Here is a 23,003-nt window from a genome sequence, read left to right as displayed (position 1 = left end):
TAGAGGACATTATGTTAAGTGAAAGAAGTCAGGCACAGAAAAAGAAATACTGCTTGTTCTCACTCATATGTGGAAGCTATAAAAGTTGACCTCATAGAGTAAAATAGTGGCTCCAAGAGGCTGGGAAAGGTAGGGGGACAGGGGAGCTAGCAGGAATAGGTTGGTTAACAGATATAAAGTTTGCAGTTAGATAGAAGGAATAAATTCTAGTGTTCTACAGCACTGCAGGGCGATTATAGTAAACAGTAATCTATTGTATTTTTTCATATAGTTAGAAGACAAGATTTTGCACATTCTCAACCTAAAGAAACAATAAAGCTTTGAAGTGATCTATATGCTTATTACCCTTATTTGATCATGACACACATATACATGTATTAGAATATTACATTGTGCCTCATAAATATGTATAATTATATGTCATTTAAAACAACAGCAATAAAAATTACCCTCTTGACCCTAAATTTACATTTTATATTGGAATAAAATATTAGTTTGAAAAGGTAAAATTTAACAACACAATGTACAAAAAGAGATTATCAAGCAAAAGGGTGTATAGATTTTTTTAAGGCTGAGAAAATTGTGTGCGTGTATGTGTGTGTGTATAAAGAATTAGTGGCAATAGGGGTGGGGAATAAGGTGGTGGTGGTGGCAGTGGCAGATTCTTTGATCATGAGTCCAGCTAGAAGGGATATTACAAAAATTGGTGAGCAAGTACATTACTTAGATAGAGAAACAAAACTATCCAGAAAAGTTGAGTGAGCAATGAGAAGGATCAAAATGTGCTGTTAGTTGATATTTCCACAATTTAGTGTTTCATATTCTGTTTTTATTTTCTATCTCATTGAAAAATTTTTGATTTGGGGAATTTCTGCAGAAAAAGATAGAAATGCAATTTATATTTCCTAAATTATATAACAGATTATATATACTTTTGGTTAGTCTACCTCATTTTTGACAGTTACAGACAAATGTTTGTAAAATACTCCTTTGTACTTTCTAAGGAAGCAATTGTTGTGGCTTAAAGAAGCCATGGTTGGCTGTTCAGATTCACCCATGGTTATCTCAGGACCAGCCCTACTTCATTGTTTCCAGATCCTCTTCTACTCTGAAATCCTGGTCTACATGTTTCTCTATCCTGTTCCATTGTTTTATATTGACTGACAATTTTTTCCTCTCATTCCTGCTGACTCGGTATATTTAGAAAGACTGCCTTTATTTTTGCCTCAGAAGCTTTTCATAGGCAGTTCCCAGGGGAACCCAGGATGACTAGCTTGTCCATTTACATTACAGAAACATGGCCTTGGAGCATCAGATTTAGGAAACATGGAAGAGCTAGCAGGAATATTTGCTACCTCTGTGTTAACTTAGTCATATGGAAGGAAGTCATTACTCTGTGGATAGCAATACCTAATTTGGTAGGACAAGTGGAAAATCTGCTGGTGGAATAAAGCACCATGTGGGCATTAGCTTCATCCTCATGGCATGGCCTCAATTGCTTAAAGAAGTTATTTATGTCCTTAAAATATTTGCCTTTGAAACTCAGCTTGTCTGCCAAGACTACTGTTGAACAGAGAACAGTCATACCCTACAGATCTCCCACTTCCCTAGTTAGACTGAGCAGGTAGAGTGATTGGAATCCTATGTGGCTGGAATAGCTGAGAAGTGTTCAACAGCTCCATAACCAGTGAGGAAGGGCCAATATGAACACCTTAAGAGGACAATTCATGGCAAATAGATCTTGATTATTTCAACCTGGATAGAAAATGAAAACTAGACTATTAGCAATTTCCAACAGTTTGTATGCTGCTGTGCTACAGCATTTCTCTAATTTTTAGCCAATATTTGAATGAAGACGTAAAACTCTCTTCAGTCAGCTATTAGAGGATTTGGCTGTATCATTATATGAAAAACTGGCTTGGATCCAGAGATGGGCAATGTCACAGAACTGATTGCCTAACACGTCTGAAGTTTAACCCTAGTTGCAATTTCTGCCATTGGGATCTGTGAAATTCCAAATTCTTCATAAATAAACCACTCTTTACTTAAGCTAATGTGAGTGAATTTCTTTCTTTCCTTCTTTCTCTTTCTTTCTTTTGTCTCTCTCTTTCTTTCTTTCTTTTCCTTCTTTCTGTCTCTCTCTCTCTCTTTTTCTTTCTTTCCAATCAAGCAGATTCCTAAGACAATGTCAAACTTCCCTTTGCCTTTGTAAACAATCTATTAAGTGAGCATGATCAAGATGTCTTTATAAAGGAGGAATTTTTCAACATAATTTTTGGCCAAACATAATTTCAAAAAAGAATAGTACAGTACTATTTGTGCCGACAAGAGACGCCTGTTGGCCAGCTCCATTGCTTCAATGTTAAAGATCTCATCTATCTCCTTGTTACAGTGTGGACATTTCACCTTCTGATGTTCTGTTGTTTCTTCTTCGTTCAACTAAATAAAACATAAACAAAAGAACAAAAAATACATGAATATTAACATATTGTTTAGCATAATCCACAAGCAATTTTTGTACCAGTTTGCTTTGAAAAATGGTAGCAAATCTGGTAGATAAGAAAAATGTTCAGATCCTCATCATTTGCTCAAATGTCCTAATCGTTTGCTCAGTTATAGAAGGTAAAATAATTGTCAGTTTCGCGGGGAGGAGTTATATCATATCTTTACTTTTACACGGCATTATTAACAGTTTAAAAAGCTATCACATATATGATCATGCTTTACACTAGCAGTTTTCAAAGTGTGGTCTCCCAGCAGCATCAGAATCACCTGGGAAGCGTTAGAAACGTGCATTCTCAGATCCCACCTTAGACCTACTGAATCATAATTGGAGGAGTGGGCAGCAATCTGTGTTTCTAAAACTCCATTTGAAAATTTTACTGCAGCTAAAGCTTGACAACCACTGCTTTAAAATGAACACTTAATGTAAAATAGAAAGTGAACACACATAAAGGAAATGGGAGTAGGAATAATTTACAGATGAGAAACTGAAGCTTAGAGAAAATTGATATGCTCAAAATTACAAAGCTATTAAGTGAGAAAGCTAGGCTATAAAGCCAGATTTTCTGATTCCAAGGTCAGTGTTCTATCTTTAATACTATAATATCCCTCATGTTTGCATCATAAAAACGAGAATGTAGTCATTTGATCCTCTGCCTTCCAAAACAGATCAAGTACCAGAGTGGTGGCCCCAACACTGGCTTCTGCATTAGAATTAGCTGGGTAGTGGATTTAAAATATTCCTGGAGCCCTGCTCAGACCACCTGCATAAAACTCTTCAGAGAGTAGTGAAAACTCAATCAATATTTTGAATAAACTTTCTGGATAATTCTGATGCAGACAAGTCAGCAAAAGTTCACAATCAGGTATTGGGAGCTACTAGAGAAATCCTTGGATATGACGTGGTACTTGTTCCATCCAGAAATCCTGGCAGCATTCCTGCAGGCACAAGGGTCAGTTCTAAATTCCTATCTGGAGCTTTAAGCACTGGTTCAGTGGATATGAAATGGATTTTTTCAGAATTCTACTTCATAGAGACTAATTATCTCACCTAAGCACTCCCAGAAGTTGGCCCCTCATACTGTGTTTTGCAAAAACAAAAACAAAAACATTGTAAAAACCATTGAAAACTGGACACGATGTAGGACACGGAAAAGTGCAGCAGCTGTGAAGACCCCAGGACAACTTTTACTACTTCCCTTTAGGGAAACCATGACTGATTAGTGTGCTGAGTGTTCTTAAAAGAATGAGTCTGACTGCAGATATCTTAAAGCATATCTCAGAAACAGAAGGTGACATCTCCCACAGCTAAACTTTGGCTTTGAATTCTATTTTATATTGAAAATATTTTTAACCATAAATTAAGGTCTAGCAAATGCTTAGATACACAATAGCCTAAATAAATAAACAAAGGCCCCTGACCCGTCCCAATTTGGTCAGAAACTAGCCATTTTCTAAGGTTCATTTTCACACACACACACACACACACACACACACACACATATTTTTTTTTTAAGAAAGGGTTTCTCTCTGCTGCCCAGGCTGGAGTGCAGTGGCACAATCACGGTTCACCACAGCCTCAACCTCCCAGGCTTGAGTGATCCTCCCACCTCAGTCTCCTGAGTAGCGGGGACTACAGATGCACACCACCACCCAGCTAATTTTTGTATATTTTATAGAGACATGGTTTTGCCATGCTGCCAGGCTGGTCTCAAACTGCTTGGCTCAAGCAATTCACCTGCCTTGGCTTCCCAAAGTGCTAAGATTACAGGCATGAGCCACTGTGCTGACCTATGATGTCTTTTAAAGAGAGCTCCAATACACAGCTTTCTCTTTTGAATTTAAACATATATATTTTAAACATACACATAAAACATATATTTTATTTTGTTTTCAAATTTTGGGTATTTATTGATTCTTTTTTTAAATTATACTTTAGGTTTTAGGGTACATGTACACAACGTGCAAGTTTGTTACATATGTATCCATGTGCCATGTTGGTGTGCTGCACCCACTAACTCGTCATTTAGCATTAGGTATATCTCCTAATGCTATCCCTCCCCGCTCTCCCCACCCCACAACAGTCCCCGGAGTGTGATGTTCCCCTTCCTGTGTCCACCTGTTCTCATTGTTCAATTCCCACTGATGAGTGAGAGCATGCAGTGTTTGGTTTTTTTGTCCTTGGGATAGTTTGCTAAGAATGATGGTTTCCAGCTTCATCCATGTCCCTACACAGGACATGAACTCATCCTTTTTTATGGCTGCATAGTATTCCATGGTGTATATGTGCCACATTTTCTTAATCCAGTCTATCATTGTTGGACATTTGGGTTGGTTCCAAGTCTTTGCTATTGTGAATAGTGCCGCAATAAACATATGTGTCCATATGTCTTTATAGCAGCATGTTTTATAATCCTTTGGGTATACACCCAGTAATGGGATGGCTGGGTCAAATGGTATTTCTAGTTCTAGATCCCTGAGGAATTGCCACACAGTCTTCCACAATGGTTGAACTAGTTTACAGTCCCACCAACAGTGTAAAAGTGTTCCTATGTCTCCACATCCCTCTCCAGCACCTGTTGTTTCCTGACTTTTTAATGATCGCCATTCTAAGTGGTATGAAATGGTATCTCGTTGTGGTTTTGATTTGCATTTCTCTGATGACCAGTGATGATGAGCATTTTTTCATGTATCTGTTGGCTGCATAAATGTCTTCTTTTGAGAAGTATCTGTTCATATCGTTTGCCCACTTTTTGATGGGGTTGTTTTTACTTGTAAATTTGTTTGAGTTCATTGTAGATTCTGGATATTAGCCCTTTGTCAGATGAGTAGGTTGCAAAAATGTTCTCCCATTCTGTAGGTTGCCTGTTCACTCTGATGGTAGTTTCTTTTGCTGTGCAGAAGCTCTTTAGTTTAATTAGATCCCATTTGTCAATTTTGGCTTTTGTTGCCATTGCTTTTGGTGTTTTAGACATGAAGTCCTTGCCCATGCCTATGTCCTGAATGGTATTGCCTAGGTTTCCTTCTAGGGTTTTTATGGTTTTAGGTCTAACATTTAAGTCTTTAATCCATCTTGAATTAATTTTTGTATAAGGCATAAGGAAGAGATCCAGTTTCAGCTTTCTACATATGGCTAGCCAGTTTTCCCAGCACCATTTGTTAAATAGGGAATCCTTTCTCCATTTCTTGTTTTTGTCAGGTTTGTCAAAGATCAGATATTTGTAGATGTGTGGTATTATTTCTGAGGGCTCTGTTCTGTTCCATTGGTCTAGATCTCTGTTTTGGTACCAGTACCATGCTGCTTTGGTTATTTGGTTACTGTAGCCTTGTAGTATATGTTTGTTTGTTTGTTTGTTTGTTTGTTTTTGAGAAGGGAGTCTCACTCTTTCACCCAGGCTGTAGTGCAGTGGCACGATCTCGGCTCACTGCAGGCTGCGTCCCCCTGGGTTCACACCATTCTCCTGCCTCAGCCTCCCACGTAGCTGGGACTACAGGCGCCCGCCACCTCGCCCGGCTAATTTTTTGTATTTTTTAGTAGAGATGGGGTTTCACCGTGTTAGCCAGGATGGTCTCGATCTCCTGACCTCGTGATCCGCCCGCCTCGGCCTCTCAAAGTGCTGGGATTACAGGCGTGAGCCACCGCGCCTGGCGCCTTGTAGTATAGTTTGAAGTCAGGTAGCGTGATGCCTCCAGCTTTGTTCTTTTGGCTTATGATTGACTTAGCAATGTGGGCTCTTTTTTGGTTCCATATGAACTTCAAAGTAGTTTTTTCCAATTCTGTGAATAAAGTCATTGGTAGCTTGATAGGGATGGCATTGAATCTATAAGTTACCTTGGGCAGTATGGCCATTTTCACGATATTGATTCTTCCTATCCATGAGCATGGAATGTTCTTCCATTTGTTTGTATCCTCTTTTATTTTGTTGAGCAGTGGTTTGTAGTTCTCCTTGAAGAGGTCCTTCCCATCCCTTGTAAGTTGGATTCCTAGGTATTTTATTCTCTTTGAAGCAATTGTGAATAGGAGTTCACTCATGATTTGGCTCTCTGTCTATTATTGGTATATAAGGATGCTTGTGATTTTTGCACACTGATTTTGTATCCTGAGACTTTGCTGAAGTTGCTTATCAGCTTAAGGAGATTTGGGGCTGAGACAATGGGGTTTTCTAAATATACAATCATGTCATCTGCAAACAGGGACAATTTGACTTCCTCTTTTCCTAATTGAATACCCTTTATTTCCTTCTCCTGCCTGATTGCCCTGGCCAGAACTTCCAACACTATATTGAATAGGAGTTGTGAGAGAGGGCATCCCTGTCTTGTGCCAGTTATCAAAGGGAATACTTCCAGTTTTTGCCCATTCAGTATGATATTGGCTGTGGGTGTGTCATAAATAGCTCTTATTATTTTGCGATACATCCCATCAATACCTAATTTATTAAGAGCTTTTAGCATGAAGGCTGTTGAATTTTGTCGAAGGCCTTTTCTGCATCTATTGAGATAATCATGTGGTTTTTGTCTTTGGTTCTGTTTATATGCTGGATTACATTTATTGATTTGCATATGCTGAACCAGCCTTGCATCCCAGGGATGAAGCCCACTTGTTCATGGTGGAAAAGCTTTTTGATGTGCTGCTGGATTCGGTTTGCCAGTATTTTATTGAGGATTTTTGCATCGATGTTCATTAGGAATATTGGTCTAAAATTCTCTTTTTGTGTTGTGTCTCTGCCAGGCTTTGGTATCAGGATGATGCTGGCCTCATAAAATGAGTTAGGGAGGATTCCCTCTTTTTCTATTGATTGGAATAGTTTCAGAAGGAATGGTACCCGCTCCTCCTTGTACCTCTGGTAGAATTCGGCTGTGAATCCATCTGGTCCTGGACTTTTTTTGGTTGGTAAGCTATTAATTATTGCTTCAATTTCAGAGCCTGTTATTGGTCTATTAAAAGATTTAACTTCTTCCTGGTTTAGTCTTGGGAGGGTGCATGTGTCAAGGAATTTATGCATATCTTCTAGATTTTCTAGTTTATTTGTGTAGAGGTGTTTATAGTATTCTCTGATGGTAGTTTGTATTTCTGTGGGATCGGTGGTGACATCCCCTTTATCATTTTTTATTGCATCTATTTGATTTTTCTCTCTTTTCTTTATTAGTCTTGCTGGTGGTCTATCAATTTGGTGGACCTTTTCAAAAAACCAGCTCCTGGATTCATTGATTTTTTGAAGGGTTTTTCGTGTCTCTATCTCCTTCAGTTCTGCTCTGATTTTAGTTATTTCTTGCCTTCTGCTAGCTTTTGAATGTGTTTGCTTTTGCTTCTCTAGTTCTTTTCATTGTGATGTTAGGGTGTCAATTTTAGATCTTTCCTGCTTTCTCTTGTGGGCATTTAGTGCTATAAATTTCCCTCTACACACTGCTATAAATGTGTCCCAGAGATTCTGGTATGTTGTGTCTTTGTTCTCATTGGTTTCAAAGAACATCTTTATTTCTGCCTTCATTTCGTTATGTACCCAGTAGTCATTCAGGAGCAGGTTGTTCCATTTCCATGTAGTTGAGCGGTTTTGAGTGAGTTTCTTAATCCTGAGTTCTAGTTTGATTGCACTGTGGTCTGAGAGACAGTTTGTTGTAATTTCTGTTCTTTTACATTTGCTGAGGAGTTCTTTACTTCCAACTACATGGTCAGTTTTGGAATAAGTGCGGTGCGGTGCTGAGAAGAATGTATGTTCTGTTGATCTGGGGTGGAGAGTTATATAGATGTCTATTAGGTCCGCTTGGTGCCGAGCTGATCTCAATTCCTGGATATTCTTGTTAACTTTCTGTCTCGTTGATCTGTCTTATGTCAACAGTGGGGTGACAAAGTCTCCCATTACTATTGTGTGGGAATCTAAGTCTCTTTGTAGGTCTCTAAGGACTTGCTTTATGAATCTGGGTGCTCCTGTATTGAGTGCATATATGTTTAGGATAGTTAGCTCTTCTTGTTTAATTGATCCCTTTACCATTATGTAATGGCCTTCTTTGTCTCTTTTGATCTTTGTTGGTTTAAAGTCTGTTTTATCAGAGACAAGGATTGTAACCCCTGCCTTTTTTGTTTTCCATTTGCTTGGCAGATCTTCCTCCATCCCTTTATTTTGAGCCTATGTGCATGTGAGATGGGTTTCCTGAATACAGCACACTGATGGGTCTTGACTCTTTATCCAATTTGCCAGTCTGTGTCTTTTAATTGGAGCATTTAGCCCATTTACATTTAAGGTTAATATTGTTATGTGTGAATTTGATCCTGTCATTATGATGTTAGCTGGTTATTTTGCTCATTAGTTGATGCAGTTTCTTCCTAGCATTGATAGTCTTTACAATTTGGCATGTTTTTGCAGTGGCTGGTTCCGGTTGTTCCTTTCCATGTTTAGTGCTTCTTTCAGGAGCTCTTTTAGGGCAGGCCTGGTGGTGACAAAATCTCTCAGCATTTGCTTGTCGGTAAAAGATTTGATTTCTCCTTCACTTATGAAGCTTAGTTTGGCTGGATATGAAATTCTGGGTTGAAAATTCTTTTCTCTGAGAATGTTGAATATTGGCCCCCACTGTCTTCTGGCTTGTAGAATTTCTGCTGAGAGATCAGCTGTTAGTCTGATGGTCTTCCCTTTGTGGGTAACCCAACTTTTCTCTCTGTCTGCCCTTAACATTTTTTCTTTCATTTCAACTTTGGTGAATCTGACAATTATGTGTCTTGGAGTTGGTTTTGTCAAGGAGTATCTTTGTGGTGTTCTCTGTATTTCCTGAATTTGAATGTTGGCCTGCCTTGCTAGGTTGGGGAAGTTCTCCTGGATAATATCCTGCAGAGTGTTTTCCAACTTGGTTCCATTCTCCCCGTCACTTTCAGGTACACCAATCAAATGTAGATTGGGTCTTTTCACATAGTCCCATATTTCTTGGAGGCTTTGTTCATTTCTTTTTATTCCTTTTTCTCTAAACTTCTCTTCCCGCTTCATTTCATTCCTTTGATCTTCAATCACTGATACCCTTTCTTCCAGTTGATTGAATCGGCTACTGAAGCTTGTGCATTCGTGACGTAGTTCTCGTGCCATGGTTTTCAGCTCCATCAGGTCCTTTAAGGACTTCTCTGCATTGATTATTCTAGTTAGCCATTCATCTAATCTTTTTTCAAGGTTAACTTCTCTGCGATGGGTTCGAACTTCCTTCTTTAGCTTGGAGATGTTTGATCATCTTAAGCCTTCTTCTCTCAACTCGTCAAAGTCATTTTACATCCAGCTTTTTTCCACTGCTGGTGAGAAGCTGCATTCCTTTGGAGGAGGAGAGGTGCTCTGATTTTTAGAATTTTCAGTTTTTCTGTTCTGTTTTTCCCCATCTTTGTGGTTTTATCTATCTTTGGTCTTTGATGATGGTGATGTAAAGATGGGGTTTTGGTGTGGATGTCCTTTGTGTTTGTTAGTTTTCCTTCTAACAGTCAGGACCCTCAGCTGCAGGTCTGTTGGAGTTTACTGGAGGTCCACTCCAGACTCTGTTTGCCTGGGTATCAGCAGCAGAGGCTGCAGAACAGTGAATATTGCTGAACAGGCAATGTTGCTGTCTGATTGTTCCTCTGGAGGTTTCCTCTCAGAGGAGTACCTGGCCGTGTGAGGTGTCAATCTACCCCTACTGGGGGGTGCCTTGCAGTTAGGCTACTCGGGGGTCAGGGACCCACTTGAGGAGGCAGTCTGTCTGTTCTCAGATCTCAAACTCCATGCTGGGAGAAACATTACTCTCTTCAAAGCTGTCAGACAGGGACATTTAAGCCTGCAGAGGTTTCTGCTGCCTTTTGTTCAGCTATGCCCTGCCCCCAGAGGTGGAGTCTGCAGAGGCAGGCAGGCCTCCTTGAGCTGCAGTGGGCTCGACCCAGTTCGAGCTTCCTGGTGTCTTTGTTTACCTACTCAAGCCTCAGCAATGGTGGGCACCCCTCACCAGCCTCACTGCCTCCTTGCAGTTTGATCTCAGACTGCTATGCTAGCAATGAGCTATCTCCATGGGTGTGGGACCCTCTGAGCCAGGTGCAGGATATAATCTCCTGGTGTGCCGTTTGCTAAGACCATTGGAAAAGCACAGTATTAGAGTGGGAGTGACCCTATTTTCCAGGTGCCATCTGTCACGGCTTTGCTTGGCTACAAAAGGGACCCCTGACCCCTTGCACTTCCTGGGTGAGGCGATGCCTCGCCCTGTTTCAGCTTGCACTCGGTGCACTGCAACTACTGTCTTGCACCCACTCTCCGACAAGCCCCAGTGAGATGAACCTGGTACCTCAGTTGGAAATGCAGAAATCACCTGTCTTCTGCATCGCTTATGCTGGGAGCTGTAGACTGGAGCTGTTCCTATTCGGCCATCTTGGAACTGTGCCCCCAAAACATATTTTAAACATATATATTCAAAGGGGTTATGACTTCTACTTTGCCCCACAGTGATCATGAAGTTCTTTAACACTCCCCCTTACTACTTTGTTAAATAGAGTTATCAACATGACTTCTCTATCAATTACAAATATTAAAACTTGTGAATTAATATTTATGATCTGATTTATACTTCAGTATAATCGAATCTGCATTAAAGCAATAAAAAAGATATTACTTGCTTACCATGTATGGGTTTTCAAGTATAATTGCTTTCTCAATCATGTTCCAATCAGCATTAGCAAGATCTTTGTCAAATTTAAGGGCAGAGGCTGCAGACTTGGTTAGCTCTTGAAAGTGCTGAAATGTGCAACAAACCGATTTATATTTTGTTGATGTGGCATCACGAAGACCTTTGATACAAACACACATTTGATAAATAGTAGAAACACCACCATTCTGTATGGGTTAGAAAGCTTACTTTTGTTTTTAACTTATTGTCACTAATCTTTAAATAAAATTTCAACATAAATTGTTTAATAATGGAAATACTAAAGAGTTAAACATTTTCTGCTTTCATATTTCTTCTCACAAAAGGTGAGGCGTGTAATAGTAATAGCTAATGTTTATTGAGTGCTTACTATATTCTGCAAAAGTGCATTTCAGCACTTTGCATGCATTAAGTTTTTGGTTATCTGGCCAACTTTTGAGGTGAGTCCTTTTTCCCAGTTTGATATATGAGGAAACAAAGAAACAGAGGTATAATGGTTAGTTTCATGTGTCAACTTGACTGGGCCACAGGGTGCCCATATATTCAGTTAAACATTCTGGGTGTATCTGTGAGTGTTTTTGGATGAGGGTGACATTTAAATTGGTAGACTAGTACATTGCCTTTCCCAATGTTGGTGGGCCTCATCCAGTCTGTTGGAGACCTCAATAAAACAAAAGTCTGAACAAGAGAGAATTTGTTGTCTCTGCCTGGTGGTCTTTGAGTAGGGACTTCTGTCTTCTCCTACCTTCAGACTTTAGCTGGAACTTGTACCATTGGCTCTTTTGTTTCTCAGGCCTTTGGAATGCATACTTTGGGACTTAGCCTCCATAACTGCATGAGCCAGTTAAGCACGTATGATAAGTTATCTGCGATAACTTATCATTTAAGATTCCAATCTCTTGAACTATCTTTTTGTTCTAGAACACGTCCAGTTTCTAGCTTCCTAAGAAATTTAGCACCTGTTGTGTTTTCTGAAGATCATTAAGTGAAATAAGCCACACACAGAAAGACAAACATCACATATTCTCACTTATTTGTGGGATCTAAAAATAAAAACAATTTAACTCATAGACATAGAGGGTAGAATGATGGTTAACAGAGGCTGGGAAAGGTGGTGGGGGGATAGGGGCAGGTGGGGATGGTTAATGGGCACAAAAATATAGAAAGAATAAATAAGACTTATTGTTTGACAACACAATAAGGTGACTATAGTCAATAATACCTTTACATTTTAAGAATAATTTAAAGAGTCATATTTTAAATTTTAAACATTTTTAAAATTTTACATTTTAAGAATAATTTAAAGAGCAATTGAATTGTTTGTAATTCAAAGGATAAATGCCTGAAGGGATGGATATCCTATTCTCTATGATGTGCTTATTTCACTTTGCATGCCTGTACCAAAACATCTCGGGTAACCCACAAACATATACACCTACTATGTACCAACAAACATTTTAAAAATAAAAAAGAAGAAAATAGCCACAAAAAAGAGAAATATCTAGGAATACAGCTAACAAAGGAGGTGAAAGATCTCTACAAGGAGAACTATAAAACACTGTGAAAGTAATCAGAGATTACACAAATAAATAGAAAAACATTCCATGCTCATGGATTGAAAGAATCAATATCATTAAAATGGCCACATTATCCAAAGCAATATGCAGATTCAACACAATTTCTATTGAACTACTAATGTCATTTTTCACAGGATTAGAGAAAAACAGTTCTAAAATTTATGTAGAACCAAGAGAGAGCCCAAATAGCCAATGCAATCCTAAGCAAACAGAACAAAGCCAGAAGCATCACACTACTTGACTTCAAACTATACTACTGGTCTACAGTAACCAAAACAACATGGTATTGGTACAAAAACAGATACATAGCTCAATGGGACAGAATAGAGAACCCAGAAGAAAAGCTGCACGCTTACAGCCATCTGATGTTTGACAAAGCTGACAAAAACAGACAATGGGGGATGGATTCCCTATTCAGTAAATGGTGCTATGATAACTGGCTAGCTGTATGCAGAACAATGAAACTGGACCTCTACCTTTCACTATATACAAAAATTAACTCAAGATGGATTAAATATTTAAATGTAAGACCTCAAACTATAAAAGTCCTAGAAGAAAACCTAGGAAATAACTTTTTCCACACAAGCCTCGAGAAATAATTTTTGGCTAAGTGCCCCCCAAAATTGTAACAAAACAAAAATTGACAAGCGACAGCTAATTAAACTAGAGAGTTTCTGCAAAGCAAAAGAAACTATTAATAGAGTAAACAGACAACCTGTAAAATGGGAGAATATATTAGCAAACTATACATCTAACAAAGGTCTCATATCCAGAATCTACAAGGAACTTAAAGCAACAGGCAAAAAAAATCCCATTTAAAAATTGGCAAAGGTTAAGTGTCCATCAACAGATGAATGGATAAAGAAAATATTATACATATACACAATGACATACCATTAAGCTATTAAAAAGAATGAGATCCTGTCATTTGCAACAGCATGGATGGAACCGGAGGTCATGTTAAGTGAAATAAGCCAGGCACAGAAGGAAAAACTTTGCATGTTCTCACTTATTTGTGGGAGCTAAAAATTAAAACAATTGAACTTACGGAGATAGAGAGTAGAATGATGATTAACCAGAGCCTGTGAAGAGTAGTGGGGAGGTAAGGGGAAATTTGGGTGGTTAATGTGTTCAAAAAATAGAAAGAATGAAAAAGATCTGGCATTTGATAGTACGATAGGGTGACTATAGTCAAGAATAAGTAATTGTGCATTTAAAAATAACTAAAAGTGTATAATTGGATTGTTTGTAACACAAAGGATAAACACTTGAGGTGATGGATACTCCATTTACCCTAATTGATTATTACACATTCTATACCCGTATCAAAATATCTCATGCACCCCATAAATATATACAACTACTATGTATCCACAAAAATTAAAACAAAAAAAATCTTAATGGGCAAAGTACATGAACAGACACTTCTCAAAAGAAGGCATACAAGTGGCCAACAAACACGTGAAATAATGCTCATCATCACTAATAATAAAAGAAACGGAAATCAAAATCACAATGAGATACCATCTCACACCAGTCAGAATGGTTATTATTAAAAAGTAAAAAAATAACAGATGCTGGCAAGGCTGTGGGGAAAAGGGAACACATATACTGTTGGTGAGAAAGGAGAATGTAAATTAGTTCAGCCACTGTGGAAAGCAGTTTGGAGATTTCTCAAATAACTATAAACAGAACTACCATTCAAGCTAGCCACCCCAAGATAGCCAAAGGAAAATAAATCATTCTACAAAAAAGATACATTCACTTGTATGTTCATCACAGCATTATTCACAATAGCAAAGAGATGGAATCAACCTAAGTGTCCATCAGTGGTGGAATGGATAAAGAAAATGTGCTATAGATACACCATTGAATACTACGCAGCCATAAAAAAGAACAAGATTATGCCCTTTGCCACAACATGGATAAAGCCAGAGTCCACTATCCTAAGTGAATTAATGCAGGAGCAGAAAATCCAATACCTTTTGTGGGAGCTAAACATTGAGTACACATGAACATAGAGATGCGAACAGTGGACACCAGGGAGTACTAGAGTGGGGAAAGAGAAATGGGATGTGAGTTGCAAAGCTACCTTTTGGGTACTGTGGTCACTACCTTGGTGATGATATCTGTACCTCAAACCTCAGCATCACACAGTATACCCATGTAACAAACCTGCACATGTAAAATAAAATTTGAAAAAAATTAGGCACCACTGACTTGTATTTATATAATTTATATGGATTCTTTTTTTTTTGAGACAGGGTCTTGCTCTCTTGCCCAGGGTGGAGTGCAGTGGTGTGATCTTGCCTCACTGCAGCATCAGCCTCCTGGGTTCCAGCGATCCTCCCCAATCAGCCTTCCAAATAGCTAGGACAACAGGTGTGCACCGCCACACCTGGCTAATTTTTAAACTTTTTGTAGAGATGGGGGTCTCACTATGTTGCCTAGGCTGTATATGGATTCTTTCTTTATTATTAGCACTTCTTTACCATACTTAGAATGTTTTTCTGTCCACAGGAATGGTAATTGTTAGGGCTTACCTAGTATAGTAACTGCCACCGGCAAAATAAATCTATTGACAACAAGGGTTATTAGGCACACTAACACTCCATGAAATAATATCTAGAATTGAAAAAAATACAAAGTAAGTATTCATGGCAATTTCATATAATATAGCCTATATTTACCAATATAAATTAAGCTATTTTCCAATATAAATTAAGCTAGGTTGTACTGTGTTAATAGATGCTCATGGCATGGGAGGAATTAATCTAAGACATGATGAAAGCACTCTGGGTATTCTTTATCTTCCTGCATGTAATTCATCCAGGTTTTGTTACCAAACCAAAATTAGGACACAAGTTTTGACAAGTAAATCAATACTTAATACAGACATTGGGAAGGAATATTTATCTTTGACTTCCACTGTTGCACTTCCTGGTAGCTGAGAATACACTTATATTTTATCAATCCTTATCCACTATACACACCTGGCTGTGCATGGCCACACCGTTCTCTATTCAACATTACCAGCATATCTGCATCAAACAATTCTCCTTACCTGGGAAAGGAGAACAACTCAAGGCCCTTGATATGTTTTCTCCACCTCACACTTTGCCTCACTGGTACCCTTTCACTGTCAGGAAGAAGGAGTAATAAATGTCTTTGGTGCCACTTGATATCTTTATCTACTTGTATCTCAAGTCAGTCTTGATAGACAAATGAACTAACACTTTTCAATCTGAGGCTACACATTTTTGGGGATTTTTGGAATTCTAACTTCCAGAATTTATGTTTAGCCCTAGCTAGTCTTCTGTTCTACATCCACAGATGGAATTAGGGATAGAGCATGAAACCACACCAGAGGCTCCCAAAGTTGCACGTTAGAATCATAAGGGAAACTTTAAAATATTGGTACCCAGGAGGTCCCCACTGAATATTCTGATCTAATTCTTCAAGGGTGCAGCCCAAGCATTGGTAATAAGGAAATCTGAGGTATAATGTACATACATTGAAATGTACTCAAGTACCATTTTGTCAGTTTTGACAGTGTATATCTACTCATAAAACTCTCAATCCTATCAAGATGCAAAATATCTCACATCCCCAAAATTTCTCTAATGCTCCTTCCTAATCAGTCCTTCACCAATGAGAGGCAGCTAGTATTTTGATTTCTACTTCTGTAGATAAGAATTGCCAATTCTAAAATCTTCATATAAATTAAATAGCATATGACATGTCTCACTGTGATTTTAATTTGCATTTCCTTAGAGTAGTAACATTGAATACTTTTAACATGCATATTAGTACACATCTTTCTTTTTGAAGAAGTGTCTGTTCAAATATTTTGTACATTTTTTAAAAATTGGGTTACCATTGTATTTTCTTCAAAAAATTTTAGAGTTTTTGATTTTATATTTAAGTCTATGGTCCATCTCAAATCAGTTTTAGGTATGGTGTGAGGTAAAAATAGAGTTTTTCTTTTTTTTTCTAAGTAAATCCAGTAGTTCAGCACCATTTATTGAAAAAAATATTTTTTCTCTCATTGAACTGTTTCAGAATCTGTGTCAAAAACCAATTCACCATATAAATGTGAGTCTTTTTTTAATTCTTTATTATACTCCATTCGTCTTTTTTTTATTCTTATGCCAGCATGCTACTGAATTACTGTATTTTTATAGTAAGTCCTGATATCAGATAGTATAAGTCCTTAAATTTGGTTCTTCCTTTTCAAAATTATTAGGGCTATCCTCAGTCTTCTGTATTTCTATATGGAGTTTAGATTTTGGGTATCTATTTCCAAAATCTTCTGGGATTGGAATTGCAATGAGTATAGTGACATCCTAATAATTCCAAGTCTTCAAATCCATGATTGGAATATATATTTTATGTAGGTTTTTAAAAATTTACCTCAACAATGCCATGTTGTTTTCAGTGCACAAGTTTTGCATATTTTGGAAAGAAGCCTCTAAGTTGGCTTTCAAAGGTATCCATCTCTCGATACTTAGTCATCTTTTTTTTTTTTTGTAAGTCAGGTGTTCATTTATTAAATACAAGTTTTGAACAAACTCTGCCAGGCAAGTTTGACAAGAAGCAACCTTCCTGAAATGTTTCAAAGTACGGTCATGTTGATCATGTTTTATTTCAAGCAACCTTTTTGTTCTTCATTTTCTGTTTCTAGGTTTATTTCCTGGTGAGCAATTAGAGCATGTGCATTATTTCCTCACATGACATCAAGAGTGCAGCATCAGCCTCTGGCTTGTAAAGGCACCCAGTAGGCTTATGTTCTCTACAATCACTGCTTAGCAACCAGCATCAAGTAAAGTAATTAAGCTTTTGTAGAGTGTGATACCAAATAGCAACTGGCACCTTCACCTGCACCATTAAAAAACCTTTAAAGTTTCCTTCAGTTTTCAGATATCCATTAAAAACTATATTAAAAAACAAAACCCAGACTGCTTGATAAAATGTACTTAAACAATTTTCCAAGTTTAGTATTAGCTTCTTGGTAAGTTATGAGCAATACCAGAGCTGAGTAAAGAGTCGTCATTTTCCTATCATACTCCAGCAAAGCCAATAAATAAAACTAGGTATGTTAGAAAGTCTGCCCTACTAGATTTAGAGCTGCTTCTAAGTTCCAGACAAAACACCTTTTTAAGCTTCCAAGTGTATACGCACACGGTGTTGTACCAAAATGATAACGTTTTAAAATCTAATTTTTTAGATGTCCTTAAACTACTTCAGAGAAATAAAAAAGGCACAGAGAACACCTGGTTTCCTCACCAGTAGTGGCCTTAAGCTACACACTTGCCTGTGCTAAGAGTTTAAAGATATTCAGCAGCATTAATGGTGCCATAGCCATTCATAGAAAGTTTCAGGAAAAGAGCTTAAAAAAAAAGAAGAAAAGCTTGCCAGAAAAGGCTTACAATCCGAGGGTTAAATGCAGAAGAATACAGACAAAGACTAGAGGCAGCATCAAGGTTGTTAACCAGGAAGCTGCTGAGAATAGCTGCTTTCTGAGGTTTCATCCCCATGTTCCTCCAGTTTTCTCCTGAAAACTCTGGTCTTTTCCCCTCTTGTTTTTAAAATGAACACATCCTGTTAGATTGGGTTTGGAGGATAAATGCAAATAGGCAGAAGCTTATTTTATACAGAGTTCATTCTCAGAGAGGAAAACGAGAATAATAAATATTGAATGAAGCTAATTTTAGAAAATAAGCAAATCCTGTCAATGCATGCTTTAGAGGCCCAGGGAGCACACTGAATGAATCTTACATTCTGGCATTTGCAAAAGTGTCCTCAACTTCCTTTTTCATTTATAAGCACAGCAATAGGCAACATCTATTTTATATCTAGGGTGGAAAGCCCTCTTAGATTTGAGGCTTTCCAGCTGATACCATCAAAAAAACATCAAGGACTGCTTATAGCAATTTGTGTTGAAATATAAAACTACTATTTTATTTGATCTTTCAACCACAGTTAATAACGTGTTCCAAATGAAGCAGTGACACCCATTTCTCAATTTTATCACTTTTCTTGTCACTTATGACATCTCTGGGCTTAGAAAGATGGTGATATAAAGACAACCCATAGGGGAGTGTCCCTACTCAGCATATTAAGCTGCACAATTGAGTTGTGAGCTCAAGCTCAACTTATGAAAGTGGCGTCCATCCACCTACTAACTACACCGGGCTAAGTGGATATTTAAAATGTCTTGTGGACAAGGTTGTGCTCAAATTCCTACTTTGTTAAGTGAATGCCTAATTCTGTGATAGAAGCAGCTCTTAGAAGTCAGGTCACAAGCCCAAATATTAACCATATACATTTTATAATATCAGAATTTTGTCAAGAATGAGTATGTTAGCAAACATGGCCACATACTGCATACATCTCACTCTGGAAGAGAAAATGTAAAGTGGTACTCAGTTTACTCTGAGTGTGTGTGTGTGTGTGTGTGTATCTCACATGCTGAAATATACTGTTGATATTAGATACTTAGTCATCTTAAATATGGACTAGACATATTGACTCACTTCTAATAAATAGAATATGAAGAAGTAATGGGAAGTGACTTTCAAAATTAGGTTGTAAAAAGACCGTGGCTTCTGTCTTGAGGGTTTGCTCTCTCTAGCTCTCTTGCTTATTCATTCTGAGAGTAGCCAGCTACCATATTGCAAGCTGACCTATGGAGAGGTCCAAATGACAAGGAGGCTTCTGGCCAAGAGTCAACGAGAAACTAAAGCCCTTAGTTCACTGCCTTCAAACAACTGAATCTTGTCAACAAAACCACACAATCAGCTTAGAAGCAGATTCTCTAGCCCCAGTTGAGCCTTTTGATGGCTGCACTCCCAATTTATGCTTAAATGCAAGTTTATGAGAGAAACAATCAGAGGCACTCAGTTAATTTAAACTCACACTCCTGACTCACAGAAACTGAGATAATAAATGTTTCTTGTTTCAAGCCACTGAATTTTGGGACAATTTTTTACATAGCCATAGATAATGATAACTGATACATATGTATTTCATTATTTTTGTTGCTATGACATGTTTTTGATGCTATTATTATGTTTTTTACTTCATTTTTCTGTTTGTTTGTTGCTAGTATATAAAAATATAATTTAGTTTTGTATACTGAACATGAATTTCATGATTTTGCTAAATTCACTTATTACTTCTACTGGTTATTTAGTATCTACCAATTTGTGTGCCTTTTTTCTCCCTATTGCCTGAGGTAGGACATTGAGCATAATGTTCCACAAAAATGAAGAAAGCAGATATATTTGCCCTTATTTGAAACTTATGGGAAAGTATTCAGTATTCAACCATTAAGTGTCACTTATCATTAAGTTTTTAACTTTTTCTTTTTAAATAAATCCCCTCTATCAGATTAAAGTAGTTTTCTTCAAACTCTATTTCACAAAAAGTTGTCTATGTATAAAATCATATCTTCTGCATACAGAGATAGTTTTACTTAATCTCTTCTTATTTAGGTGCCTTTTATTTCTTTCTCTTGCCTGATTGCTCTGCCTAGGACTCTCAGAACTGTGTTGAATAGGAATGGTGAAAATGGGCATCCTTGTTTTGTTCCAGCTCTCAAGGGGAATGCTTCCAGCTTTTGCTGATTCTGTATGATGTTGGCTGTGGACTTGTCATAGAGGGCTCTTCTTATTTTGAGGTATCTTCCTTCAATGTCTAGATTTTTAAGGGTTTTGAACATGAAGTAATGTTGGATTTCATCAAAAGCCTTTTCTGCATCTATTGATCACATGATTCTAGTTTTTAGTTCTGTTTATGTGATGAATCACATTTACTTACTTGTATGTATTGAATCTACCTGGCATCCAAAGGATAAAGCCTACTAGATCATGGGTAGATTAGCTTTTTGATTTGTTGCTGGATTGGGTTTGTCAGTATTTTGTTGAGGATTTTTGCATCTATATTCTTCAAGGATATTGGCCCGAAGTTTTATTTTTCTGTTGTGTCTCTGCTAGCTCTGCCAGGTTTTGGTATTAGGATGATGCTGGCCTCATAGTATAAGTTGGAGAGGAGTCTATTCTCAATTTTTTGGAATAGTTTTAGTAGAAATGGTACCAGCTCTTTATCTATATAGTACAATTCAGCTATGAATTTGTTTGGGCTTTTTCTGGTTGGTAGGTTATTAGATGCAGAATCAATTTTGGAACTTGTTATTGGTCTGTTCAGGGTTTCAATTTATTCCTGGTTTAATCTTGGGAGTTTGTTGTTTCCAATAATTTGTCTATTTCTTGTAGATTTTCTAGTTTGTGTGCAGAGGTGTTCACAACAGTTTCTGAGGGATTCTTGTATTTCTGTGGGGTTGGTGGTAATGTCTTCTAAGTCATTTCTGATTGTGTTTATTTGGATAGTCTCTTTTATTCTATATTAGTCTAGCTAGCAACCTATCGATCTTATTTATTGTTTCAAATAACCAACTTCTGGTTTCATTGATGTTTTCTATGGTTTTCTTTTTATTATACTTTAGGTTTTAGGGTACATGTGCACAATGTGCAGGTTTGTTACATATGTATACATGTGCCATGTTGGTGTGCTGCACCCATTAACTCGTCATTTAGCATTAGGTATATCTCCTAATGCTATCCCTCCCCCCTCCCCCCACCCCATAACAGGCCCCAGTGTGTGATGTTCCCCTTCCTGTGTCCATGTGTTCTCATTGTTCAATTCCCACCTATGAGTGAGAACATGCGGTGTTTGGTTTTTTGTCCTTGCAATAGTCTGCTGAGAATGATGGTTTCCAGCTTCATCCATGTCCCTACAAAGGACACAAACTCATCCCTTTTTACGGCTGCATAGTATTCCACTGTGTATATGTGCCACATTTTCTTAATCCAGTCTATCATTGTTGGACATTTGAGTTGGTTCCGAGTCTTTGCTATTGTGAATAGTGCTGCAATAAACATACGTATGCATGTGTCTTTATAGCAGCATGTATTATAATCCTTTGGGTATATACCCAGTAATGGGATGGCTGGGTCAAATGGTATTTCTAGTTCTAGATCCCTGAGGAATCACCACACCGACGTCCACAACGGTTGAACTAGTTTACAGTCCCACCAACAGTGTAAAAGTGTTCCTATTTCTCCACATCCTCTCCAGCACCTGTTGTTTCTATGGTTTTTTACAACTCAAAAAAGAAGAACGTAGACACATAGATGGCCAACACACACATGAAACATGTGAAAATTGCTATCACCAGAGAAGTGCAAATCAAAACCACAATGAGATGCCACCTCACACCAGTCAGACTGGCTATTACTAAAAAGTCAAGAAATAACAGGTGCTGGCAAGTTTGCAGAGAAAACGGGACAGTTATATACTGCTGGTGGAAATGTAAATTAGGGCAGCCACAGTGGAAAGCAGTTTGGTGACTTCTCAAAGAACTTGGAACTACCATTCGACCCAGCAATCCCATTATTGGGTATATATCTAAGAGAATATAAATTGTTCTACTATAAAGACTTATGCATGTGTATGTTCATCACAGCACTATTCACAAGAGTAAATACATGAAATCAAGCAAAATGCCCACAATTGTAGACTAGGTAAAGAAAATGTGGTACATATACACCATGGAATACTATGCAGTCATAAAAAGAACAAGATTGGGAAACTGACCAAGATGGCTGGCTAGAAGCAGCTAGTATGCACCTCTATCATGGAAAGAAATAGAAGGGGTGAGTAAATACAGCATTTTCAGCTGGAAAATCCAGGTACACACATTGGGATTCATAAAGCAAAAAACTTGACCCACAGAGAACAAGAAAAATCAAGGCAGGATGACCACCCACCTAGGAGTGACACAGAGTCAGGGGAGCCTCCCCTACACAGGGAAGTGATGTGTGAGTGACTGATTGCGGGCACCCATTCTTCTCCCATGGATCTCTGCAACCCTCAGGTCAGGAAATCCCCTCATGAACCGACTCCATCAGGGCCTTCAGTCTAACATGGAGTCTTAGCAGAGCAGCCATCCAGGCACACGTGGAGCCCTAGGTGCTTTAGATACTTGGGGTTCCCAGCAAAAGTGGCTGCAACTTCAGCAAAGTCAGAGATTAGACTCCTGAACGTACTCTAGGAAACGAGGTGATCCAGGGCGCCTGAGTAGCAATGGTCTACAGGCATCACTCCCATGGCATCTCCCGGGATAAGACCCACTGCTTGAAACTTCAGTCATCCACCAGTAGCAGCATTATACCTCCCTGAGACCAAGCTCTGAGAGGGAGGTGCAAGCCACCATCTTTGCTGTTCCAT

General features: G+C 38.1%; 1 protein-coding gene across 1 annotated transcript in view; it reads right to left on the bottom strand.

Moving 5' to 3' along the window:
- Positions 1-23,003, bottom strand: part of SLC9C1 (solute carrier family 9 member C1) — a 162,369-nt gene that overhangs the window by 97,923 nt on the left and 41,443 nt on the right. The window contains 3 exon segments of the mRNA XM_030801717.1: positions 2,314-2,439; positions 11,112-11,278; positions 15,257-15,338. Coding sequence (XP_030657577.1) covers positions 2,314-2,439; positions 11,112-11,278; positions 15,257-15,338 — 375 coding nt within the window.

Source organism: Nomascus leucogenys, chromosome 21, assembly GCF_006542625.1.
Source record: "Nomascus leucogenys isolate Asia chromosome 21, Asia_NLE_v1, whole genome shotgun sequence".
Taxonomy (NCBI): Eukaryota; Metazoa; Chordata; class Mammalia; order Primates; family Hylobatidae; genus Nomascus; species Nomascus leucogenys.
This window is presented reverse-complemented; position numbering and strand designations above follow the sequence as displayed.